At 35.9% G+C, this 26,561-nt stretch overlaps 2 protein-coding genes across 2 annotated transcripts in view; one reads left to right on the top strand and one right to left on the bottom strand.

Moving 5' to 3' along the window:
* Positions 1-848: 848 nt before the first annotated feature.
* Positions 849-3,433, bottom strand: LOC131437976 (vacuolar protein sorting-associated protein 51 homolog). The gene is made up of 4 exons (XM_058607691.1): positions 3,251-3,433; positions 1,777-3,180; positions 1,091-1,716; positions 849-1,024 (listed from the first exon to the last, which is right to left on the bottom strand). Exons 1-4 carry the CDS (start codon positions 3,329-3,331, stop codon positions 916-918), a joined length of 2,220 nt encoding a protein of 739 aa, XP_058463674.1. The 5' UTR covers positions 3,332-3,433; the 3' UTR covers positions 849-915.
* A 5,226-nt stretch (positions 3,434-8,659) lies between these two features.
* The window catches only part of LOC131434416 (polypeptide N-acetylgalactosaminyltransferase 1), a 64,155-nt gene continuing 46,253 nt past the window's right edge, over positions 8,660-26,561 (top strand). The window contains exon 1 of the mRNA XM_058601097.1: positions 8,660-9,719. Coding sequence (XP_058457080.1) covers positions 9,073-9,719 — 647 coding nt within the window. The 5' untranslated portion in view covers positions 8,660-9,072. The remainder of the gene's footprint in view (positions 9,720-26,561) is intronic.

The raw sequence follows: 26,561 nt of genomic DNA, 5'->3' as shown, positions 1-26,561 counted from the left end.
TCATTGTGCCAATAGTCATTTCATTAATAGAGTCACCATATTATTCTACCGATTACTCGACTTTCAATAAATGAATTGTCATGAAATCAAATACAAAATCTTTGCTTCATCTCTGATAAGCAATACCGCATAAAAGTAGTTCAGAAAATGTACGATATCGCTGTTATAGCGACGCGAAATACTCCTAACCTCATCTCACTCTCGAAGTCAATCTATCGAACAGACACAACAGATCTCGCTCTAACCAATGGTTTTCATATATGAAATGACTAATGGATTTGAGATGAATAGGGGTGCCGTCACCCATTTTCTATCTCTTTTATTGGTCGATCGTTAGTCCTGAGCTGAAACGGTGGCCTTTATTACCGTTCTTGCATTCCACTTCACTTATACTTCACTCACATATCACCTCATCCATCAGATCCCACACGAGCACGACACAACCTCACAGAATAAACATCAAAGATGAACTTAATTCACCATTCAACTATTCCGTTATCGTGTGAAACCTGAGTGGGGTTCGTTCATTTCGCTTAATTTCCACTTCACATCGGTAATAAGGGCCGGTAGTATGAAAATGAAACATAAAAAAGAGCTCAGTTAAGCCCTACCGGCCTCTCCAACCCCGGATGTTGGAGCGTATTGCAATCAACATCTTATTCAAATCGTTTCATGCCTCACTCAATAAACTCAATAATTAAACTAAAAGTTATAACACATATTTATATTAAATTGTAACAATAATTAATCGTATCTGATGATGTTTGCAATACCGTCAAGCCCATCAACCACGGAGGGGTCACTGTTAGCTTCCTTTTTACTATTACAAAAAAACAAAATGTGTTTCATCTTTTATATTTTATATACAATAATTATAAACCAAAGTTAATACTTAATTACTTCAAATCTTGCCATTTAATTGCGCTCGCAAATAATTTCCACAGCATTAGGTTCCATCAGTATTGGCTCCAAACATCTCAGTACAGCTGAACCAAGAATTTCATCCAGCAATACATGAATCAGACTAGAATGAAAAACATTGGGGTTCATATTTTATTTTAAAAAAATCAATGCTACTTTTTATACTCACTTTTCATCCGTAACAAACCGCCAAAGATTCATCTGAAGAAAGTGAGCATCAACCTGTATTTGCTGTAGCCCATACTTGCTGAATGTTCTCAGTCGAACGCATTCCAGAAGCGTCTTCAAACATATTTTAATTATTCCGGTCATAATGGACACTTTGGAAAATTCAACCGAACTGAATATTTCGATTTTTTCGGAAAACAACCGATGAATGTTTGACACGAAAGTACTATCCATCTGCGACGGTGTGTAGGTGGACCACGTCGACCGGTACTGAGGTTGCTTGGAGGCGGTCAAACTGAAGTGTGTTTTCCGACTTGAGTCGCTACTAGCTGCCGTTCGCATATCATTGCTGTCGTAAAGTTCCCCAAGTACGGCATCAATGAGAGACAGTTCCTCCACAACACGCTTCATGACGGCTCGTACCGAACGAGGTTCAAGACAGTTGAGCCAATCGCGAGTTTCGACGCTTTTGCGAAGCATTTGTGATAGATTCAAACCTTGCAGCCGAACGTACGAATCCAGCAGCAGCTGAGCGGAATCACGCATCTCCGAACAGAGTTCCGATTCGTGAACCAGAGTTGCACTGTTTTCCGAATCAATATCGTACAACTCGTCTACCAGCGAAATCTACAAAAAAAATGATAATTCTCAGAATACAACTTTATCGTTAATTCCGACTTTACATACCAGAACATGCACACCATGCTTGTCCATTTCCAAACACATTTTGGACAAAATCAACAGCAAAGTCGGAGGACTGTTCGAATTAATGTTACCAAAGCCATTCATGGTGCTCGAGATATGCCGCAAAAAGCCTACCAGTAAACCTTCCCGTATACTTTCGACACATGCTGCTCCTTTGGGATCCGCTTTCAAATTAAATGACCATTCCGGTTGAAGAAATATCAGCAGATCTTGCAGCAGTCCTTTTACCTTTTCTATCGTCGAGACATACAAATTAGAGATCAATTCCTTCAGCCCAGATTGTGATGATGATGTCGTAGAAGATGTTTCCGGCTTAACCGAAACCAATGCCAATCGAATCGAGCTCAAATTGTCTGAGAAGTGATCCTTCAGAGATTTTTTGTGCGATTGACAAAGTTGATATGCCGCATTTGTTATTATGTCAATTCCAGATTTGTCCATATCAACCGCTCGACAAAGTGATTTCATAGCCGTCAAACGGCGATGAAGACGATCCAAGCCTCTTAAAATAATCTGTGAATCTCCGTGGCCTATTTCCACCTCGGCACGATCCTGCACTAGTGCCAGGTATTCATTGATATTTTTGCTCACAAAGTTGTTTAAATCAATTCGAGCAATCTCATCAAAATCGTCTGATTCCTGTTCAATATGCTTCGATAAAAACATATCGTTGTACGAGCTGATCACCAATGTCAAATCGTTCAGAAATCCTTCTATTCCCAGATCAATAAACTCGATCATATCCCGATCGGTTTGATCCTGTAGCATCACGATCTGTTCATGCAGTCGCTTTGTGGCACATTCAAGCATCTCCTTCGCCAATGCAGATGGACTTTCATCCAGTTGCAGTAGCAATTCCCCAATTTGTGTAAGTGACTGTGCTGTTTTACCAGTTTTCTGAAATTCCTGCTTGAGGACTTTCTTCAGATCCTCTAAAATCTTAACACAATCTTCCTGAATTCCCTGGAACGACGGTTGTTTACCGTACTGCTGAAGAACTTTTTGCGCGTGGGTGTATTCTTGAACAGCCTGCTGGTAGTTGCCGTCCTCGATTAATGTCTTGAGTTTGGCCGGAAGAGACGACAAAAACTGTAGTTTTTTCAACAATTGATGTTTCCCGGAAAGTCTGGTCAGTTGGCTTCTTGTTTCCTGTAATGTATCGGTTATCTTTTCACTACGTTCCGTAATCGATGACATATTAGAAACAAGCAGATTCATTTCGGTTTCCATGCTCTTGAAGTCGGTTTTCATTTTACGGATTGTATCAGTAGCTGATATAAACTTATTGTAGTTCTCGTACACCAACGTTTGCATGTCACTATGTAGTGTCTGCGTTTGACGAACGATTGCCGCTTCTGTGTCCATAATTTGCTTTAATGAACATTCCTATGTAACATTAGACAATGTATGCATAAATTATAATTTGATTGACGAAATAGTTGTAGAACGGCCATACCTTCAAGAGTTTCTGTAAATAGCGATCTGGATCAAAGCTGGCACTATCCATATCATAGGGATTACTTGATTTTTCACTCATGTTTTCTGTGAAAACTGTCTCTTAAATTATGTGTACCGAATAATATCGCCCAAGGAACGAAAACTACAATCTGAGTCCTTTCCTACAATAAGTGACGTGACGTATGAATTTAAATCCAATATTTATATTGATGAAACCTTACAAATTCCCATTAGTATACGACACGCGTAATTGAAAGTACTCAAAACTAGACTTTTCCAATTAAAATTAACGATAACAAAATGATCTTACCCTCTCAGCAGGCCGTTCTATTATGTTGGTCTTTGAGCGCTTGTTGAGCGACATATTGCACGAAATATTAGTTCAGTTTGCTGGAACGGTTTGTTGTTGTTTTTTCTCTTGTAAAAATAGTGTGAAAATTGAGTGTTACCTTGACATAGAAAGAAAATTTGTTGTTATTCTACGTGAAGTTGAAATATTGTGCAGGTATGTAGTGTTAGTTTAAAAAAATAAGTGCAAAAAACTTCAGAAATTCTGCAGTAAAACAAGTCCAACGGGGCTCCAACTCCTCATATTAAAAATAGATCAACAATGGACCTCTGTCTGCCGGGTTTGTTGAACGAAAAAAATGGCACTCGGTTCAAAGGTCTGTTTCAAAATCGGCAAACGAATGTCTCGTGTTGGACTCCCGTTGAACGATTGATTGGACTTTCATTGGACTTTCATTGGATTCTAACGTATTGCACCAATTAAGGACTATTGTTGAACGTTTTTTTTCTAAGAGGGTACCTATATCATCAGTTCAGAATATATTCCGAATCAAATCCGAGTGGACGAAGAATTTTCATACAGAATTCCATTTAGAATTCAGTACACGCAGAGAAATAGAACGCATTAGATTCTTATATACTGAGTCTTCAAATCAACCTCTAACATTTGTTTAAATCAAATAAAAATATTTTTGAATTACCATTTGAGTCGAATAAAACTCTCTTTGAATTAAATTTAGTGTGGCAATGCATATTTGATTTGAATATATTAAGATATTGATTCCAAGTTGAAAATTTTATTAAATCAAATAAAAATTTATTTGATTCAAATGCTTGTTACAGTACATTAAATGTATTTGAATCAAATATGGGGTGGTATAAATTCAAATTAAAAGTTATGTTCAAACAAATTTTCTTTTCATCCAAATACATAATATGATATATTTGAATTAAATATTTTGACTCTTGAATTCAACTGAATCAAATATACTGAGTCTTAGATTCAAATTCATTCAAATTTATTAGTCCTTGAATCAAATGCCAGCGAATATTGATTCTAAAATATTACCATTAAATCAAATATTAATGCTAATTGATTTCTATATATTTAACACTACTTTTGATTTTTTGAAATCCCTCGAATTGTGTGATACCATAGTGAATACTTCTATAGGTAAGGCATATTATGAATTATGTATGTACAGGAAACTTATATTTGTATTATTTTCAGAGAACGCTTTCACAATAGAGTTATTAAAAAATATTGAACGAAAGGAGGACCAGGAATAAATACCGCAACTATATTTAGCTGAATGTACAAAATGCTTCCATGGTATTAACAATCGAAGAAAAACCTTAGTAATCAAACCAAAGTTCAAACAAATCAACCGACGTAACAAAAGCAGCCTACACAGCCTTGTTTTTAATCAAGATATCTACAAGAGGGAAAACCATACTAGAAAAGTATCAACACATGATGTATTTGACGAGCAGAGATGTCTATCTCCTCTGTGTGACGAAGAGCAAGAAAAATTTCTCCCCTCGCACTGACAACTTCAACGAGAGCTCTTCTCTTTCACATTTATACACCACTGTTGTGTAAAGTGTGCACGCATCATGAGTGCGTTTGTTTATTTCCTTTTACCTCTTCCACTGAATCGCACCAAAGTGCTAGAGCATTAGCTAATAAATTCTCTGAGGTGGATGCAGATACTTTCACAGAGATGTACACGCCGGTGAGCACTCTGCTGTATGGTTTGCGTAGCAAGGCCAGATCTACTCTCTATTAATTGAAGTTCACAGAAGTGTTCGCTCACCATCACGCGCCAGTGGTCACTTGGGTGTATTTAGACGAGAGCGCGTGTGAGCGATTTATGCGAAGAGAATGTGTTTCACTCGCACCAGCTGCTTTAACCACAAGCACACACTCAAATGCTGTCTATTCGACACTGAGAAGAAGTGCGCTTTCCTCTTTGTGCGGTGCTTCGTTTTTTGCATCCTCGGTGTGACAAAAATCTGACTCTAGCGTGTATCACTCTGGTGAAACGCCATCTCTGTTGACGAGATCTGATAAGCGCATCTTAACTCAGATCGTGGTAGATGGTTTTAAAGACAGTTTCTCAAAACTAACTCCATCAGAATTACAAATCAGAACAATTGAATTGCATGAATTATTCACAACTGAACCACAGGAAAATTCATTCAATTCTTTTTCCACTTAGTCTAAATTCCTAACAGATCTCAATGTATTTTTTATGGGCCGAATCAGTTAGTGGCAGTTTATCCTTTCTACTTTTATAATTGATTAAAGCGCGATTATGAAGATTTAAGGTAAGAATTATGACATCATTTCAGTCAAAGAAGTAAAAAGTTAATGTTAGAATGGCAGGGCGATTGATAGAAGAGAAAATAATGAAAAAGAAATTGTCGCTTACTGATGCGGTCTTTTAAAAAAAAACCCTAAAACAACAGTGATTATTTTAAGTAAATATATTCACAATAATCCGTCAAAAATTCATTTTAAATAAAAATTGAATGAATTTAAAAAAGTATATTATTCAATCTACACATCTCAAGAAAGCAAGATTGTAGAAACAAAACTTATTTGTTTTGAATCAAATAACAATTTTATTTGATTCCAAGTGAAATGAAATTAGATCCAAATGGAAATAAAATATATTGGAATTCGAAGCAAAATCTATTTGAAATAAATGTTCATTTTGCGTGTAGATAAATGTTCTTTGCGTGTAGAAACAAAAATGATTTGTTTTGAAGTGAATATCTAATGTATTTGAATCAAAAATAAATTAAAATTGGCATTGATTCAAATAAAAATTTCTTTGAATTCAAAGCGCAATATGTTTAAATTGAAAATTAATTTTTCTGCGTGATATTAAATGCTCATTAATGCTGATTCAAAAGCAAAAACCGATTTAAAATTAATTCCGCCTCAAACCGATTGATTAGTAAATCGAATAGAATAGTAAGAAAAAGTGAACTGAATTGCCAATTCGTTTTTTTCTACTTCTTCGATTGTGCATATTTTCAAATTAAAGTTTTAAATAACTGAACCTAGAAATTGAAATAATCAAGTTTTTTTTAATATTAAGAACTAGTGAATGGGCAGGTCTCTCTAAAATTCCAGCAAAAACTGTCCAAATTTGCTTGGAAACCAACAAAAAAAAGTCTACCTCAGTCAGTATTGTTCATTCCTCTAACTGAAGTTTAATGAAATGGTGTAAGGCGTAAGGGCAAACTTTCACGCTAACTCAAAATGTAATTTTCTTGTACCCTTGTTTCCCTTGATTAATCTCGCATCACACTCTGTGACTTTTTCTAATTGAATGCAGAAGTAGTTTAATATACTCAACCAACCTACCATTTAATTAATATAAGACGGTTTTAATTCACTTAAAAGTAATCCGATCACAAAATATTTTGCCCAAAACTTGAAAACATTTATTTTCTTTTGGTATTGTATTTGTGTTTTAGCGACGTTTTTCTATGCTTACCGACAAGGAGTTAATAAAGATTTCAAAATTAATGAACCTGTTTTGGAAATTATCAATCATCAATCATTATCACCATTTTTTTCGAATATGTAAGAAATTCATCATAAATAAGTGTTTCAAAACTGACAAGTTTTGATTCCGAACGTATTTTTACCTAACCTAATTGAACATATATTGGAAGATTTAAAATCACTTTTGTTGAACTTTTCATTAGGAAGAAAAATAACTTACACTAAAAATGTACGTTTTCAAATATAAATAAAAAAGTGTTTTCATTTAAATAAATATCATTTAGGAGTTAATCTATTTTGTGCATTGAGCGAGGTGTCAGACCCTGTCAGCTTGGAGCGACATCAATCTTCAGTTCAGCAACGCCATCGCACGGCGTCACATTCAACATATCATGTCAATTGTATGGGTGCGCAGTGCTGCTATTTTGGCGCGCACGAATTTGACATTTCTTTTCCCTTCTTATATGTATATGAGATTCGATGTGGACTCGCCTGAGGGCGCCATGCTTGCAAAAAAGGATGTTGCCAATGATTTGTTCGGGAAATTAGAGAGCTGGATATCTTGTTAATATGATGTCTTTGGAGGAAAAATAAGTTATATTTTTAAAACGGCTGAATTCAATTAACTCAATTTTAGATTGATTTAGGTTTACTTAACTCTAGCTTATTGTACGAAACTCTCGCTGTTTGATGGTTTTGTTCTTTGTGTTTTGACAACAATGGCGAGAACGAATGAGAGATTTGATTCAAACAACACATGATTGAGTAAAAAGAAATCTAATAATACGTAGTTTTTATTTTCTGTGTAGGGTTCTGATAGATTAAGCAGAATCCAACTCTTCCTGTGTCATGATCAGAGATGCCAGATATTTTCATAGAAAATCTGTATTGCTTTGTATAAAAAATCTGTATTTATCTGTATTTACTAATAATATGAAATTTTTACAATAAAATAATGCTAAAAGATGTTATTCCAATACATTATGATTAAAGGATAAGAGATTTATTGAGCATTTATTCTTCATAACTTCGTAACTCATTGCACCCAATTCATCGACGAAATTTTATAGTTTGAAAATGTTGACTACATAAGTTGACTTGGAATCTAACACTCAATACTCAACGTCAAGTTAAGTCATACAACTCTCAGTCTGACAAAGTTTCATTATGCCACGAGTTCCTTGAACATCAGCTCAAATTGGTTTCAAATTATAAATGTATTTTAGGTTTCATCATCTGCATGAAAGATCTTCATTCAAGATAAAAATTTATTAATCAACGGACAAATAACACACACTATGTCAGACTGAGAGTTGTATGACCTGAAACTAATAGATAGCTCAGGAGAAATAGTTTAATTTTTTCTATCTTACTTTTTGTGAAATCTGTATAAAATTTAGAAAATCTGTATAAAATCTGTACTCTGTATTAAATCTGTATGCGTATATAAAAATCTGTATAATACAGATAAATCTGTATAAATGGCATCTCTGGTCATGATGACCATGAATGAGTGTGTCAACAAAAGCCCTTTCTCTCTTTTTATCTTCGAATATCTGTACTCATCCGATGATGATTCTGGTCAGTTCCCGTCCATCGTTTGAGTCGTGTAGTGGGTTTGCCGTTAGTTGCATAGGCATCGCGTCGTAACCGTATTTTTATGTTTTTTCTTCTTTTTCCAAAGTGAAAAAGAATCTGAATGTTATGATTATTTTCCTAGCTAAAATTATTAGGAAGTTTTCGGTCATGAACTGCTTCTCGTAATTTGAATTGTTTGCGCGAAGAGCAAAGGTGTTGATTGTTTCAGATAATAAGGAATCATTCCTTTGAATATCTATCTCTTTTTTTTGCAAACGTGGTTGACACATTCAACAGTATGAGCCTGCTTTGTGTTTATTGATGAGTGAAGAAGAATCGAAATTCGGTAGAAAAGTGATGCATTCGTAGTGACAAAAGGTTGTAAGTCTGGAACTCCTTACCTTTATCCTAGTACAAATGCGACTGTAGTAATGTTCTTCCGCGGAGGACTCAGCATCCGGCGCAACCTATACTCTAAGCTGATCCTGGTGCTAATACTTGCGCTATTTGTTCTGTTCTACTTCAAAAATCTGAATGGTAACAGTAGCCCAAACAGTATTCCGATTGCGAACGGCTTAGTGGGAACACTGAACCGGGGCAATATACTTGTGGCGGTGGGGACTGGTGGTCAGGATCAATTTTTCGAGCAACTGGTGCTAGCCGACCTTGCCAAGCAGGAACGCGGCCTTGGCGATAATGGCAAAGGTGTGGAGCTGAGCGGAGAAGCAAAGGAGATTGGCGAGAAACAATTAGCTACAATCGCTTTGAATGAGGAATTGAGCGAACACCTCAGTTATAATCGGACTCCTCCCGACGAGCGGCATCCGGCCTGCAGACGGAAAACGTACGATGTAGCCAATCTGCCTACGACTAGTGTTATTATTATCTTCTACAATGAACCATACTCTGTTCTGGTTCGAACAGTACACAGTGTCCTGAACACAGCCGATTCACGTCTGCTACAGGAAATTATTCTGGTAGACGATGGCAGTACTAACGAGGAACTGAGTGGGAAACTAGATTACTACGTTCGGACGCGTCTTCCGTCGAAGGTGAAGGTTCTAAGGCAGAGAAACAGGTGGGTGAAACTATTCAATGATTGATTATGCTATTCAAGTTGCAACTATATTGAGCTTGAAACTAGTTACTCGACTTCAAACAATATAAGATTGATTACTTGAAGTATGCTCTGCTGGAAGCACGCACCAGACAGAAGCAGAATAGATAACTAGGAAACCATCCACGCGTAGCTTTCCCCAAGAAGCAGCGAAGTTTTTTAATCACGCATCGTGTGACGTGTGCAGCTTTTTTTTGTTGTTTAGTTCCTCGTCAACTCAAGTAGGTGATTTTTTTAGAAGCTTTCTTCACGACCCCGGTTGGCTCACATACTATTAAGCTTTTATACGCCACGTTTTCGTCTGAGAATATGTGTTCGTTTCTCATCCGATCAGTCAGCGTGCGGTTGAAATTTGATTACTCCTCACACCTGAAGCCGAGACACAGTAGAGGACACATAAAACTGAATGTACATCTGTTTTTGTTCCGGGTATGAATATTTCAATCATTCATTTGCAGTATGAAAACTTTCCGGTCTTTTTCCAGTCTTAGTACGACATTTCTTGGTGCGAATTTACGTTTCAATCTTCCAAGCCATTATCACGATAATCAACATCCTTATCGATATCAAAGATCGAGTACAAAATCCTCTCATAGTCCTTATCCTTCGTTGTTTGTTCGAAACAGACATCTTTGCAATTAAATAATTTATTTCTGAATTTTCAAGTATGTGCCATCAATAAAATAAATTTGAACATCAAGTAAATATGTTCTGCGTTCGTTTTTCGACCGAAAACAATTATACACGGAATACTGTCCTTTTTTGCAGAAATCAATAATACCATCAGATATAAATTGACAACCGTTAAATTGTAACGATTCGATTCATTCCATTGCAGTAAATGTACGATAAACCTATGGGTGGGACTTCTAGTAGCAATCATATAGATAACGGAACAAATTTTGCACGATTACTGCCTACTGTAAATAGATTTACAGTACAGTGTTTATCGTTCTTATCAAAATGATAAAACCTATTGATCGGAGTATATCTTAATGATATAATTTTGCTATTCTTATATTATTGTAACTGAACTTCCACGGAAATACTTTGTGGTAATTTTAGCAGCGAGTTTTTGCCATAAAATACTCGGAACTAAAATTCCCTGGGCTTTGGATAATAAGCCTAAGACTTAGTTATGGCAACTTTACGTCAAACCAACCAAAAAAAAAAAAAAAATCGTTAAAAATAATTGCGGTTTGATTTTCCGCTACAATCTGCTTCTGGTGGTGAAAGGGCTGGACGATCAAACAGCCTTCATAGGGTCTGTCGCTGACAAAAAGCCAGACAGCGTGTGCCAGTCGTAGACAAGGCTAGAAACGATTATTTAGACATATTCTCCTACCCAGTGCTTTAGCGGAAAATTGGTATAGAGCGAGAGGAATAGTGCTTGTTGTCTGATGGACAGAGAAGATGTTTGGATAAGAGGTACCGGTCGTGAGGCGGTTAGGATTAAGATAATTGTTCGATTTACGCTTACTAACTCGGTGCGGCTATAGAGCTGTGCCAACCACCGCTCAGGGTGGCGGAAATGGTAAAAGCGTATGCACGGATTGCATAGGAACGAAAGTTCAAGCCCTGCCTCTGAGTGTAGCTTTTTCTAAAAACCTGTCATAATCCATATATCGGTATAATGATGCCTTTCTCATATCAATCATACTGTCACAATACTATGGTATTCTTCAAAATAGTTTTTTTCGATTCTTGAAAAAATAGCCGAAATCGGTTTTTTTACTGTCTACTGATAAAAACTATCAATTAGAGTAGTTTTAAGGCGAGTTTAGAATTTTTTTACGTTTTTCGCCCTTTTTAGTGATGGTATATAATTTTTTACACACTTTACCCTATATTTCCGGACCAGGAAGTCGGATCCGGATGACCACGTAATGGACCACGGGACCTTTCATTTAAACCTAACCTTAGTCAAAGGGTATTTGACACTCGGACCTCGGTTCGAAAGTCTGGTTTCACAGCGATTGTATAATCTTTTTTATATGACAAAGACAAAAATCATCTTTTCTGTGAGTTTGTCATTCATTTGGCTTGTTTAATATATGTCATTGTTTGGTTTGTTCAATATTCAGTCATTACAAAACTGAACTTTTTTATCAAATTCAAGTTTATTCATCATTGAATTCACAAAACAAAACGCGTTGTTTTTTTTTGCGCAATTTTTTCGAAAAAGCTTAACCGATTTAAACAAGATTTGGCTTATTTGGAAGCTACTGGTGACATTTGGTTCCGGAGATATGATGGTATAAGTGACATAACCGACAAAGCACGTTTTGCCTTTCTCATATAGAAAGGCTATGCAATCACTGCGAAAACCGACTTTATAACCGAGTCATATATCATTCGACTCAGTTCGACGAACTGAGCAAATATCTGTGTGTATGTGTGTGAGTGTGTGTTTGTGTAACAAAAATATGCACTCACTTTTCTCAGAGATGGCTAAAACTAATTTCACAAACTAAGCTTTAGAGATTTTATGGTCTCATAGCCTGCTATTGAATTTCATTTCGGTTCCGGAGTTACATGGTAATAAGGAGTGTATCGAAAAGTAGTTAGCAACATTGATTATTGACAAAAAAAAACGAAAAAAAAACATATTTTGACATCAGTTTTCGATATATTGTAGAAAAATTACATTTTTATGCATTTCACTGATTATATTGAAGGAAATCCTAGTTTCTGTGAAACGCTCGCACTTTCGACTTGACATTCTTTATTAAATTCTGCACAGTTACTTTTGTGACTTTCCTGGTGGCAGCTGTCCAGTTTTTTTTTAATTGCTGCATGTTTTGGGACACTGTGCCTTACTTCCGAAAGTGCCGCTTGACAATTGCCCAATACCTTTCATTTGGCCGAAGATCCGGGCAGTTCGGTGGGTTGATGTCCTTTTCCACGAATTGTACATTATGTTTTGACAACCACTGTAGAACGGAGTTGGCGTAGTAAGCTGAAGAATAATCCGGCCAGATGAGAGGAGGAGCCTTATACTTTCTGTACAGTGGCAGCATTCTCTTCTTCAAACATTCTTCCTCGTACACCTTGGCGTTAATTGTGCCCTTCGTGAAGAAAATCGACGACCGCAAACCACAGGTACAAATTGCTTGCCAGACCAACACCTTCTGCCCAAACTTTTCCATCGCCACCGTGGTGTCAGCGTCGTCCAGGTCCTGGTACACCGATTTCGTATAATATTGCGGTGCGGGCAGCGCTCGAGTCTTCCTTGGTGTAGGTTTCGTCGTCGATCAGGATGCATCCGTCTTTATTCTGTAGAATCCGGTTATACAATTTTCGCGCTCTTGTTTTGGCCTGAACTTGCTGTACCAGGGACTTTTTCGGCACCTTCTGTTTCTTGCACGTTTTCAGGGAGTTCCGAACTTTGATCCGTTGAATCATCCCGATGCTGGTGTTGAACTGCTTGGCCAAATCCCGCGTCGACGCCGATGGGTTTTTCCTGGGACCCGTTCTCCTACCGGATCGGGGCAAATCCTTCATGGAAAGGGTCTTACCGAACTTCTCGATAATATTTTTGACACTGAGGTGGTGCACTTTTACCCGTTTTTCAATTTCGTTGTACGTGACACCACTTTCTGTGCACCAAGTGTGCAGAATAACAGAGTAATAATTAATGTCCACTATCGCGACCAATCTTCGTCGACAGTTCCAGGTTCTGCTAACCTATTCTCGTCATTCTTTCAAAGTGTGCTAAGTAATAACTCACTGCCTTTGTCAGAATCGTACCGGAGTAGTCTACCGATGTATTTACTGAACTTACCTGCTACGGCTTTCTCTGAACGCGAAGTACACAATAATCTACGACAAGTCGACGGATCCAAAGGGCCAGGATCGGACGGGCTACCACCGTCTTTCGTGATGGAGTGTTCTTCTGCTTTGGCTTTACCTGTATCTCTGCTTTTCAACTGCTCTCTTACTGAACAATATTTCCCAGCGAAGTGGAAAAAAGCTTCGATAGTTCCAGTTCACAAGACCGGCAACGTACACGACGTCACAAACTACAGAGGCATCTCAATTCTGAGCTGCTTACCTAAAGTATTCGAGCGTATGCTGTTTGATCTTATTTACCCCTTAGTAAAACATATCATATCCACTGATCAGCACGGGTTTGTCAGAAAGCGGTCTACTACTACAAACCTAATGAGCTACGTTTCAATATTGATCGACAAACTTGAAAAACGGCAACAAGTCGACGCGATTTACTTTGATTTCTCAAAAGCTTTCGATCATGTTCCTCATCAGCTCGCAGTGGAAAAATTGAGACGAAACGGATTCCCTGATTGGATAACTAATTGGTTTATGTCGTATCTCACTGATCGAAGTGGTACCGTACGAGTCGGAACCGTACTCTCTGAATCCTCACGGAAAGACCGATATCAGCATTTTGGCGAAAAAATTAGTTGATTTTCTGATTTTAGTTAGTTATTTTTTGAGACAACTAAAAAAATCTTACTTTTGCTAATTTAGATTTTTTAATTCTAATTTCCTTGATAATAATAAAATATTTATTGAAATGGCTATTTTTTTAGTTGAATTCACCAATTGTCATTTCTTAGCTAAGGCACACTTCATATCCATTCAACTAATTTTTTAGTTGAATTAGAGAAATAAAACGTTGTTTTCAACCAACATAAATGGTTGAATTGGTTTCTGCAATTTGCAGCTATATGGCGCTCTGTCGTTGAAATAACGCTAACACCGTAATGACTACTAGCCACTAGATGGCACACTACTACCGAAAAAAATTTCAGTCGCGGTTGTCTTTTCTATATTGGCAGGTATAAATACGATGTTGTATTGGAGAAAAAGACATAAGCGAAACATAAACTTCCTTTTGAACATTTTTCTTTTAAATCACTGTTTTCTTCATTCGACTTCGCGAAATCGACTTCGCGAAATCGACTCTCTCACTGAAAACTTTGAGCACTCGGAAAATAAAAACCGAATACAAGTAGTACATCGAACAACGTGGCCCGGAAGGTTGGAAGATACAAAAAACATCATTTGACATGTACAATTAGAGTGCAACATTCGAAACTCAATTCACTGTTCCGCGTGAAAACATTATTACGCACAATCGCTTCAAATGCGCACAAATTCTGAATAAATACACGTTGCACTAACAGTTTACGTCATTTTTACATACCGGTTTAGAAATTTATATATGCACGTAACGACCGAAATCAGCATTTTCGCGAAAAATTTAGTTGATTTGCTGATTTTAGTTAGTTATTTTTTGAGACAACTAAAAAAATCTTACTTTTGCTGATTTAGATTTTTTATTCTCATTCCCTTAATAATAATAAAATATTTGTTGAAATGACTATTTTTTTTAGTTGAATTCACAAATTAAACATACTGTCATTTCTTAGCTAAGGCACACTTCATATTCTGTCAACTAATTTTTTAGTTGAATTAAAGAAATATAATGTTGTTTTCAACCAATATGAATGGTTGAATTGGCTTCTGCAATCTGCAGCTATATGGCGCCCTGTCACCGAAACGGTAACACCTTAATGACTACTAGCCACTAGATGGCACACTACTGCCGAAAAAAATTCAAACGCGGTTGTCTATTCTATATTGGCAGGTATAAATACGATGTTGTGTTGGAGAAAAAGACATAAACGAAACGTAAACATCTTTTTGAATTTTTTTTCTTCTAAATCACTGTTTCTTCATTCTCACTGAAAACTTTGAGCACTCGGAAAACAAAAACCGAATACAAATAGTACACCGGACGGCGCAGCTCGGAAGGTTTGAAGATACAAAAAAACTTCATCACAATTAGAGTGCAACATTCGAAACTCACTTCACTGTTTCGCGTAAAAACATTATTACCCACAATCGCTTCAACTGCGCACAAATTCTGAATAAATACACTTTCCACTAACAGTTTACGTCATTTTTACATATCGGTTTAGAAATTTATATAGGGATATATCGTAACACATGCGAAAAACATCAAAACAATTTGCAAGCAGTTTCAACAAGACTGTCCTTTTTAGCTTTTTAATGGATTGTTTTACTTTGACACTTCTCATGAGTTTTTGACTAATAAACTTGTTAATAAAACGAATTTCATTTTTGTTTTCTTTGTGCTGTCCTTCAGTAATGATGGTGATAGATAAATAGAATCAAATTTTCTGATTTTAATAACAAAATTTGTTGTCAATGAGAATTTCGTACTGGATTGAAATATTGCTGGTTTGTGTCCAGAATATTCGTTAACTAAACACATTCTCTAAAAATAAGAGTTTTTTTCAGCACAGTAATTTCAAAATTTTAACTAATTTTATAGTTATTTTGGAAATTTTGTTGTTAAAATCAACTAATTCAAAAACAGTAATACGAATTAGGGGCAGAGCTAATTTCGGTCGTTCCGTGTGGATATATCGTAACACATGCGTAAAACATCTAAACAATTTGCAAGCAGTTTCAACAAGACTGTCCCTTTTAGCTTTTTAATGGATTGTTTTGTTTTGACACTTCTAATGAATTTTGTGGCTAATAAACAGGTGATAGATAAATAGAAACAAATTTTCTGATTTTAAAAACAAAATTAGTTGTCAATGAGAATTTCGTGTTGGATTGAAATATTGCTGGTTTGTGTCCAGAATATTCGCCAACTAAACACATTCTCTAAAAATAAGAGTTTTTTTCAGCAAATAAATTCTCAATTTTAACTAATTTTATAGTTATTTTGGAAATTTTGTTGTTAAAATCAACTAATTCAAAAACAGTAATACGAATTAGGCGCAGAGCTAATTTCGGTCGTTCCGTGCTTCAATGTTACATCGGGTGTTCCACAAGGGAGTCATCTCGGCCCACTCCTCTTCGTTCTATTCGTTAACGATCTTTACAGTGTATTGTCGTCATTCAAAATAATGTATGCTGATGATCTCAAACTCTATCGCATCATCACAAGTCTTTTAGATTGTTGTGCTCTACAAATAGACATTAAGAGGGTTTTAGACCGGTGTGATAAAAACGGCATGACAGTGAACATCAAGAAATGTAATTCAATAACCTTCTCACGAGCACATTCACCGATTTTATTCGATTACTCCATAATGGCGGCTACAATTAAACGAGTTTCATCTGTTAAAGACTTAGGCATCATTCTCGATCGCAAGCTCCGCTTCATCGAACAGTTTGCCTTTGTTACTGCGAAAGCCTTTGCAGTTTTGGAACTCATTAAACGCAACACGCAAGATTTCAACGATGTGTATTGTCTAAAAACAATTTACATCGCCTTAGTACGAAGTATTTTGGAATATGGAGTTATAATTTGGGCTCCGCATCATAATGTTCACATCGACCGGATCGAAAGGGTCCAAAAGTGTTTCGTCCGATTTGCTCTTCGACGACTACCTTGCACAGTGGTTTGAATCGACAAAAACCTGAACTTAATTCTCTAGCTGCTAAACCGTTGATCCGATATACATAGTTCTTTTGGAGAACTCATTCACAAAAATATACCTCGTGATTTGATCACAATAAAAAATGTGCAAAGCATACTACGATAAAAGTTCATTTCAACAACTTTATTCCCCTAAGAGATAGAAAAATGATGTCTTCTACAAAGTTTTAGAACTTCAAACGAGAAAAAACTTTGCCGAAGAAGCTAAAGGTTCAATGCATATAGTTTCGGATATATGAAGCATTTTCTTTTGAAACCACTTAAAATCAATTTTTTGTACATAATTTTTTTCGCAATTACTTTCAGTGTCTACTATGTTCGAGACAATTACTAAAAACCTAAAATTACACATTTTTGTTGAAGACTGTTCACGGTTTGGCTTTTTCCCTAAAAAGTTATTTAACATTTAAACTTTTATATACACTAACTTTAATTCCTAATAGGAAGCAGGGTCGCAGACCATATGGCACATACAGATACTTTTTGGAAAGTTTAAATCAAGTAATATAAAGATACGAAGTGTGTAGCGTGGCCTTTTTAAATTGAGTGAATGAGAGAACAAAATATAGAGTGCTTTTTTGACCATTTTCTTAGGAAAAAAGTACATTAATAAAATTGTTTATCTTCATATCACGCGTTATTTGTGATATCGACCGAGTTACCTTTGGGCAAAAACTTTTGCAAGAAATTGCAGTCCTGGTATAAAAATAGAGCATTTGTTTCAACACTTTTTTCACTAAAACTACTATTTTTGGTTTATTCATTTTTCAATATACATTAAAAGTAATACTAAACGTCAATAAAAATAAACGGTCTTATTCATTGAAATTAGTGTATTCCAATTTAGTTTTAGTACATCGAGGATGGTTTAAAATCGAATTTTTTATTCAACTGATGTCCATTTCATAGCACTATTTATTTAGAAATCGTGTGAATTTCATTATTTTTGTTTCAGTGTATGGCTTAATTCATATGAACTTATTTCGTAGAATGACATGATTTTACAAAAAGGATTCAGCCTTTCAAGCAGGCTACATTTACACATTTCAACACATAAAAATTAATCTCAGAAGACCTAAATTTAAACGATGTTTTAGGTGTACTGGTAATAATGTAAAATATCATCCTTGGAATGAATTGGATTGGAATTAAATGAACGGATAAGGAATATTCTATTAAAAGAATAAGTAAAACTTGTCGAAAATTAATGAGCACGTTAACATGCTTCTTTAGTTTGATCAATTGCATACAAGAATGCATCATGAAATTATATTCAATCAATCCACCATTGCACCAAAGCTACACTAACGACCGATTCCAATGTTTTAACATTTCCTGTAAAGCTCTTTTTAATGAACCAAAAATAGTCGTTTTCGTTAAAAAGTGTTAAAACGAATGCTCTATTTTTTATACCAGGACTGCAATTTCTTTCAAAAGTTTTTGCCTAAAGGTAACTCGGTCGATATCACAAATAACGCGTGATATGAAGATAAACAATTTTATTAATGTACGTTTTTCCTAAGAAAATGGTCAAAAAAGCACTCTATATTTTGTTCTCTCATTCACTCAATTTAAAAAGGCCACGCTACACACTTCGTATCTTTACATTACTTGATTTAAACTTTCCAAAAAGTATATGTATGTGCCATTTGCTCTGCGACCCTGCTTCCTATTAGTAATTAAAGTTAGTGTATATAAAAGTTTAAATGTTAAATAACTTTTTAGGGAAAAAGCCAAACCGTGAACAGTCTTCAACAAAAATGTGTAATTTTACGTTTTTAGTAATTGTCTCGAACATAGTAGACACTGAAAGTAATTGCGAAAAAAACTATGTACAAAAAATTGATTTTAAGTGGTTTCAAAAGAAAATGCTTCATATATCCGAAACTATATGCATTGAACCTTTAGCTTCTTCGGCAAAGTTTTTTCTCGTTAGAAGTTCTAAAACTTTGTAGAAGACATCATTTTTCTATCTCTTAGGGGAATAAAGTTGTTGAAATGAACTTTTATCGTAGTAGGCTTTGCACATTTTTTATTGTGATCAAATCACGAGGTATATTTTTGTGAATGAGTTCTCCAAAGGAACTATGTATATCGGATCAACGGTTTAGCAGCTAGAGAATTAAGTTCACGTTTTTGTCGATTCAAACCACTGTGCCTTGGCAGAATCATCTTCAATTGCCACGTTACGAGAATCGCTGTGCTCTCATGAACCTACCGACTCTGCCAAATAGACGAGTACATCTACAAAGGATCTTCGTTTTTGATCTACTGACTGATAACATCGATTGCCCCGTGCTACTCGAAAGAATTCACTTTAACATTCCAGGAAGATCATTGCGAAGAACGGATTTTCTTAGACGCTCATTTCATCGCACACAGTATGGTCAGAATAATCCAATTGATGTTTGTTGCCATCGTTTCAACAGCGTGGATCATCTGTTTGATTTTAATATTAGCAAAGACATGTTTAAATCAAAAATATTATTAAGTTAACATTAGTGTTTAGTTATACAGCCAAAGTCTGTGCGAAAGGTTAACTCTAATCGAAGACAATAAAGACAATAATAACTGTTTGAATGTTGCTAACTACTTATCGATACACTCCTTATGTGAAAATTAGAGAAAAAATGTGCACTCAATTTTCTCTGAAACGGCTCAACCGATTTTCACAAACTAAGATTCAAATGAAAGGTTGCCTATACTGTTCAAAACATAAACACTAAAACTCTTCTTCATTCCATGGATGCATAGTTTCGTGGGCAATCCCCATCGCCATTCGTTTAATGTTGTCATACCGCCGGTTATGTATGCTGCGGGGAGGCCGAGTTGAGCGATGTAACTTAGTCCCCGAGACGCGAGACACCACGTAACTTGGTTTGCTTCTCACGACGATGAGCCTTGTATCTGCAAAATAACGTGCTACCAGTTGAGTGCCCTTCCTAAACCTTTAAACATTTTGATTTTTATTACGGTTGCCATTGTCACAAAAAGAATAACATTTGAGGTGGCATTTTTTTATGCTAAGGTCTTTGCCGTACCTTCAAGAGTATGAAATTGAATTTACAAACAGTAAGCACGCGCAACACGTCGTCGATTGGGGAGTTTTTACTGCTGTATAGACAATTGCCAACTTTACCACTGCCAAAAGTTATGCTCTTCACGTAATTCTATTTTTCGCGATTTTAATTGTTCGGTTTATACAAATTTTGAAAAAGAACTTTCGATTGAAGTAACTCAATAATAAAAAAAAATGTCAAAATTTAAGGGTCCATTCCACAGGTTGAAGCGGAAACAAAGCAAATGCAGAGTAATGATACATTACTCTGATTGGTCGGTTACGTCACTCATATGATCATATCAGGGTGGCAAGTGACCGGGAAAACTGGGAAAAAGTCAGGAATTCGGTTTCGCTGGAAAAAAATCGGGAAATTGAAATCGGCAACCCACTTGCCACCCTGATTATATCGTCGAAACCGAAAGTATCTGCAATTTGATGTTCGAACATGATCAATAATTCAATAGTAGCTTTCAAACGAGCCTAAGCTTCAGCAGAGAAAAATCTTTTAAAAGCCACGGTAGATAAAATCCCTAGGCTTTGGATGATGAGCTACAGGACCAGGGTTACCAGATATACGGATTTTTCAGTATTCTACTGAGTTTCAAGTACATTAGGAAAATTTACTGAATTTTATACGGATTTTTCAAAAAATACTGATTTGATACAGATTTTTAAGGAAGCCTGTTTTTTCATCATTTCAAATTTCACTGGGTCGAATCATTGAAAACATCCGCAAGTTGAACTCAGTAGAGCTAATTATCTTGAACTTCCAGAATGCACCCAAAGTTTGTAGTACATGTCATAATTTTGAACGATAATAACTCAGTCATTTGTTTCGAGATGGATATAATTTAACAACCAATCGATATGGAAACATTTAACTTAAACCTGAATGTCAATGTCATTTCAGTATTTCAGTAGCGTACTACTGTAAAATTGGTTTGAATTGACCTTTGTTTGCACGAGGCAATCACAGCATGCCATAATGATGTCATCCTTTAGTCACTGACTGCCTGCGAACGAAACATGTAGCTTGGCTAGTGAATGGGTGACAAAACAGAGTTACATCCATTCGCTCACTGGATAGTCACTTTTATGCGGTGTATGGATGCCATTTTACGTCTGCTGCATAGCGTGTTCGCTTGAGTATGTAGAATACCGATCAGCTGTTAAATCAGTAACTAGCAGGCCAATTTAGAACTATCGGTGATAGATTTTTCGTACCTAATTTAAAGTGCTTGTTTCTCGGTGATTTGTTGATGGATTTGTCACATTGACCTTGATTCGAAAGCATTACTTGAATATTGTAACTTAAAAATGAATTGATTTGTCGATGGGATCGTGCGTATACGGGAAACTCAGATTTTGAGCGAAACGTTGGCTTGCTAATGGATTCAGTTCAAAGTTGTGTTATAAAGATAATCATAGATACTTCTTTTTCGTAAAAATGTGCAATTAACGATGATATATTAGTAACTGAAAGTTCTAATACATTTGTCAATAAAGCAAATAGTATATTAGGCTTCATTAATCATTTCAGGACTCTTACACAATAAAATTATTATATACAACTTATGTCATTCCAATTTTGCAATATTACGGCATAGTATGGAACCCATTTGTTTCCGTACACGAAGAACGCATCGGATCTATCCAAAAACAATTTCGACTGTATGCGTTTCGTAAACTAAGCTGGACTACATTTCCTTTTCCATCATATAAGGCGCGTTGTATGTTCATGAACTTACAAACACTCGATGAACCCCGCAAAGCTATAATGCTTTATTTTATCAACGACATTAACCCTTATTCTGAATAACGACGTATCGATTTTTCGATCGTATTTCATTTGTATTCCTAATAACGCTAGCAAAATCAAACGTAGCTAGGATTGGATCGAATCATATTCGATCGAAAAATCAATACGCCGTTATGCAGAATAAGGGTGATTGTTTCTTAACAAGTACTGAGTTATTGCTTTCCGAACTAACATGTTATGCTCCTATTCTCCTATTATATTCCTATTCTCAGAAAAAAATATAAGACAAATTATGCCAAAAATAATCCTGTTAATAAAATGATGCGCTTTAACAACGAAAACTGCAAAAAAAAATGTTCTAATAATATCCAGGAAACAAATAAATGAAAAATTGAGACCAAATCGTAGAATTAATGAATAGTAGATAAGAAACGTTTGTTACTTTTTTTTTTGTAAATTTGGAAAAATGCCTTAACTGGTTGTTCCACAATTACTTGCCTATTTTTCAATTTTAAATCTGTTAATGGGAGAGTTGGACAATTGAAACTTAATGTCATCATGATCGGTCGTGTATCGTACACAACACTGTAATTTTGTCGTATTAAATAAAAATTTCTTCAAAAACAAAAAAAAACGCACTTTAATAAATTACGCAACAATTGATATAAAAAGATTTAATAGATGTAAAATGAGTTATATGGATTTATACAGATTTTTTCTCCTTTCCCATCATTTTGACAAAAGATGAAATACGGAAATTCAGTGCGCACGATCTGGCATCGCTGTACAGGACGCGTACCCCCTCTTGGCGGATTGGGATGGGAGACAATTTACACTTTTTTACAAGGTAAAGAAGTTGGACACAGTCAGACCATACCGAGATCGATCGGTTGCTTATAAATATAAAAAATGAAAATTTATATGTTCTCTGGATCGATCACGGAGTGGACACGACTAAAAATGCTTGAAATAGACAATAGGTCATTCGGTGATTTCATACATTCTTATACCTGGAATTGGTCACCAATTTGGATTAACTTGATGTAATTGGGGTTAATAATAATATATCACATTCGTCTTGAGCTTACTCTAACTTCATCACTCTCAGGACGGAACTACGATTAATAAAGTACTCAATATATTACTCAAAAGACCAGAATACTGTTCAAAGTCCTCAGCACATCGCAATGATTATGACAGAACGGATACTGCCCACTGATCTGTGGAAGAAATGAAATATGCTAATCCAATCTCCCATGATTGTTAGTATGTATGTGTGAGATTACAATGAAATATTAACACAAAATTTCTATTTCCTCTGTCCTTTGTCTCAGAAAGGGAAATAGAAGCATGTCCTTTTTATCACCTCTGGGAGCTGCAAACAGCGTGAATCACATCGTTCAAAGTCTACACACTTAATAGTTTGATTGCATGTTAAATGTAGCTCTCTCTTAGATTGCGTTGTAAAATGCTTGGTACTTTCTTTGAATTTCAATTCTGCTCGTTTTAAAGTAGAAATTGTTAGAAACATGAAAATTTTCATTTTAAATTTACCTACCGACTTGACACCTCTTGCAAAAAGTATCACCTCCACACGAGAGGATAAAGGGTGTACGAAATCAAATTGCATCATTTACAAATGATAGTAAATTTTTATCGATTGGTTTTTTTTTCAGAACGCTTTACAAAATTAGAGATAACTCTTTGTTTACATCCTACTCAAAACCAAGACAAAACCGCAATGTCTCATTATAGATGACGAGACTTACGTGAAAACAGACAGCTGTCGGGACTCCAGTTTTCACTGCTCTTCATAAGTTTAACACCTTAGAAGACATTAGAAAGCAGATGTCAAAGTTTGCCAAAAAAATACATGATTTGGCAAGCAATTTGTTCATGTGGAAAGCGGAGTATACACTGAGGTCTTTTTTACGTGGATTTCCGAAGTTACGCGGTTTTTCTTATGCAAAGTTATTCCCGGTTTTCTTGTTTTGCCTTAGAAACGCATGAAACATCGAGATCGGGTGTTACTCGAATTTTTTTTTAAGAAAATTGGAAAATCCACCAGATCTCAAAGTTTAATGCATTTCTAAGACATTTGGCATCGAAAAAAATTTCGATTTCGGGAATCTCAAAAGTCGATCTTTTCCAAAAGTTTTTGAGTTTAATAAGTTTTGCATTTTTTTTCTACGCAAATTTCCGAAGTATCGCGGTCGTTTAGTTCCAAAAAAATTGTTTTGAGATTACACCATATTTCAACGTTTCAAGCATTTCTAGGACATTTTTCACCGAAAAAACATTTTCGGTTTCGAAAATCTCAAAATTTGACATCAAAAGAAAGTTAGTTCTGCGATTTTGCCTTTCTCTATAGAAAGGAATTAGAATTGCTGGAAAAACTGGCTTTGGAACGGAGCCTCGGAGACCAATAGTGTTATATACCATTCGACTCAGTTCGACGAGATCGAAAAATCTCGCTCTTTCTCTCTCTCTCTCTCTGTGTGTGTGTGTAAATGTGTGCGTGTGTGAATGTGTGCGTGTGTGAATGTGTTCGTGTGTGAATGTGTGTGTGCATTTTTCGAAGATATTTTTACCGCACAATTTTCTCAGAGATGGCTGAACCGATTCTAACAAACTTAGGCTTGTTTGAAAGCTACTGACGTGCCATTGATCAAGTTCGAAGATCAAAAGGCTATGACTTCTGGTTCCGGAGGTATAATGGAATAAGTGACCTAACTGACAAAACGTGTTGTTTTTTTTACCGCGCAAGTTTCTCGGAGATGGCTTAACCGATTTTAACAAATCTAGACCCGTTTGAAATCTTTTGTTTGGTCATTGATCAAGTATGAAGATCAAATGGCTGTGACTTCTGGTTCCGGAGATATGATGGTATAAGTTACGTAATCGACAAAACACGTTGATTTTTACCGCTCTTAACACATGGATCAATAAGTCCCGAGACTGAAGCAGAGATGGCACTCGTAGTAAACCAGTAACCACGTCTTTCTAGAGTACTAACCTTTGCTTGAAACGGGTCAAAATATTAAGTCGATCCGACCAGAAACAGCTGAGTTATCGAGGCTGGAGTAAAGTCGTTTTGTAGTTTGTTTAAAAAATGGAAAAAACCGAGTTTCGTGTTTTGATAAAACATTGTTTTTTAATGGGTAAAAACACCGTGCATGCGGAACAATGGATTGAAAAATGTTATCCGGACTCTTGTCCATCAAAAGCAACTATTTGTCGGTGGTTCGCCGAGTTTAAACGTGGTCGTACCGACACAAATGACGCGGAACGCAAGGGTAGACCTGTGGAAGCCGTTACACCGGAAAATGTGAGTGAAGTGACAAAAATTATAATGAAAGATCGTAAAGTGAAGCTCCGTGAGATTGCAGAGATGACACAGATATCATATGGAAGTGTATTTACTATCCTTCATGAAAAATTGAGCATGAAAAAGGTTTTTCCAAGTGGGTGCCGCGATTGCGATTTCATCAAGACAATGCACCCTGCCACAAGTCGATAAAAACAATGGCGAAATTGAACGAATTGGGCTTTGATCTGCTTCCACACCCCCCATACTCGCTAGATTTAGCCCCCAGTGACTACTGGCTCTTTGCTGATCTTAAAAAATGCTCCAGGGAAAAAGATTTGGCTCAAATGAGGAGGTCATCGCTAAAACTGAAGCTTATTTTGAAGCGAAAGATAATTTTTTTATAAACATGGTATTGAAAAATTGGAAAAACGTTGGAACCATTGTATCACCCTAAAAGGTGATTATGTTGATGAATAAAAAAAAATTTTGCAAAAAAAATGTTGTTTCTATTGTTAGTCTCGGGACTTATTGATTCATGTGTTATATAAGGGTGCCAAAATTTTGGAATCACCTCTATTTTCGTAAAGCTCTAGTGCTCAAAAGTTTAAGCACCTCGAAAAAAGTCCTCATGCATCATTTGAGCTAAATCGAACATGGGTAAGGGGTGCTGCCCAGCGGTTAAAGTACATGAAATTTCCGAAATCGAAAATTTTTTTTCGATGCCAAAAATCTTAAAATTCCATAAAACGTCGAGATTTAGTGTTATCTCAAAAAAAATATTTTTTTGAAAAAATCGACTTTCTGGGACTTGATATTTTTTGATTCCCAGAAAGTCGGTTTAAAAAAAAAATCAGGATGACACTAAATCTCGACGTTTCATGCAGTTCTAAGACTTTTGGCATCAGAATTTTTTTTCGATTTCGTAAATTTCATGTACTCTCCCCTATGGTGATTTTCCAAGATCTATGAAAATTCTACTAAGTGGACTAAGAAGGGCTTTTTCAGATTAGCATCTCTCTTCTCATACAAATAGGCAACGCAAATGTCAAGTGCTTGGTTGGAAAAATGATGCCTTCTATGTGATATAAACAGTGAAGAACGCTTTTGTGAACTACTCGATTCAATCTGAATCAATTGGTGTGGAAAAATGAGCCCAAATTAGTGCCACAAATTATTCAATAAAAAGATAAAAAATGTTTTTATGAGACTGTTTTGAAGAAATAGAA

The sequence above is a fragment of the Malaya genurostris genome, chromosome 3, assembly GCF_030247185.1.
Source record: "Malaya genurostris strain Urasoe2022 chromosome 3, Malgen_1.1, whole genome shotgun sequence".
NCBI lineage: Eukaryota > Metazoa > Arthropoda > Insecta > Diptera > Culicidae > Malaya > Malaya genurostris.
The sequence above is the reverse complement of the archived record's forward strand: the minus strand, read 5'-3'. Positions and strand labels throughout refer to the sequence as shown.

Bases quoted from the DNA above. Each gene is read 5' to 3' on its own strand.
- LOC131437976 (XM_058607691.1), bottom strand. From the start codon at position 3,331: ATGAGTGAAAAATCAAGTAATCCCTATGATATGGATAGTGCCAGCTTT. The intron at 1,717-1,776 runs GTATGTAAAGTC...TTTTTTTTGTAG, and splicing joins AGCATGGTGTGCATGTTCTG to ATTTCGCTGGTAGACGAGTT. The intron at 1,025-1,090 runs GTGAGTATAAAA...TTTTCATTCTAG, and splicing joins CGGTTTGTTACGGATGAAAA to TCTGATTCATGTATTGCTGG.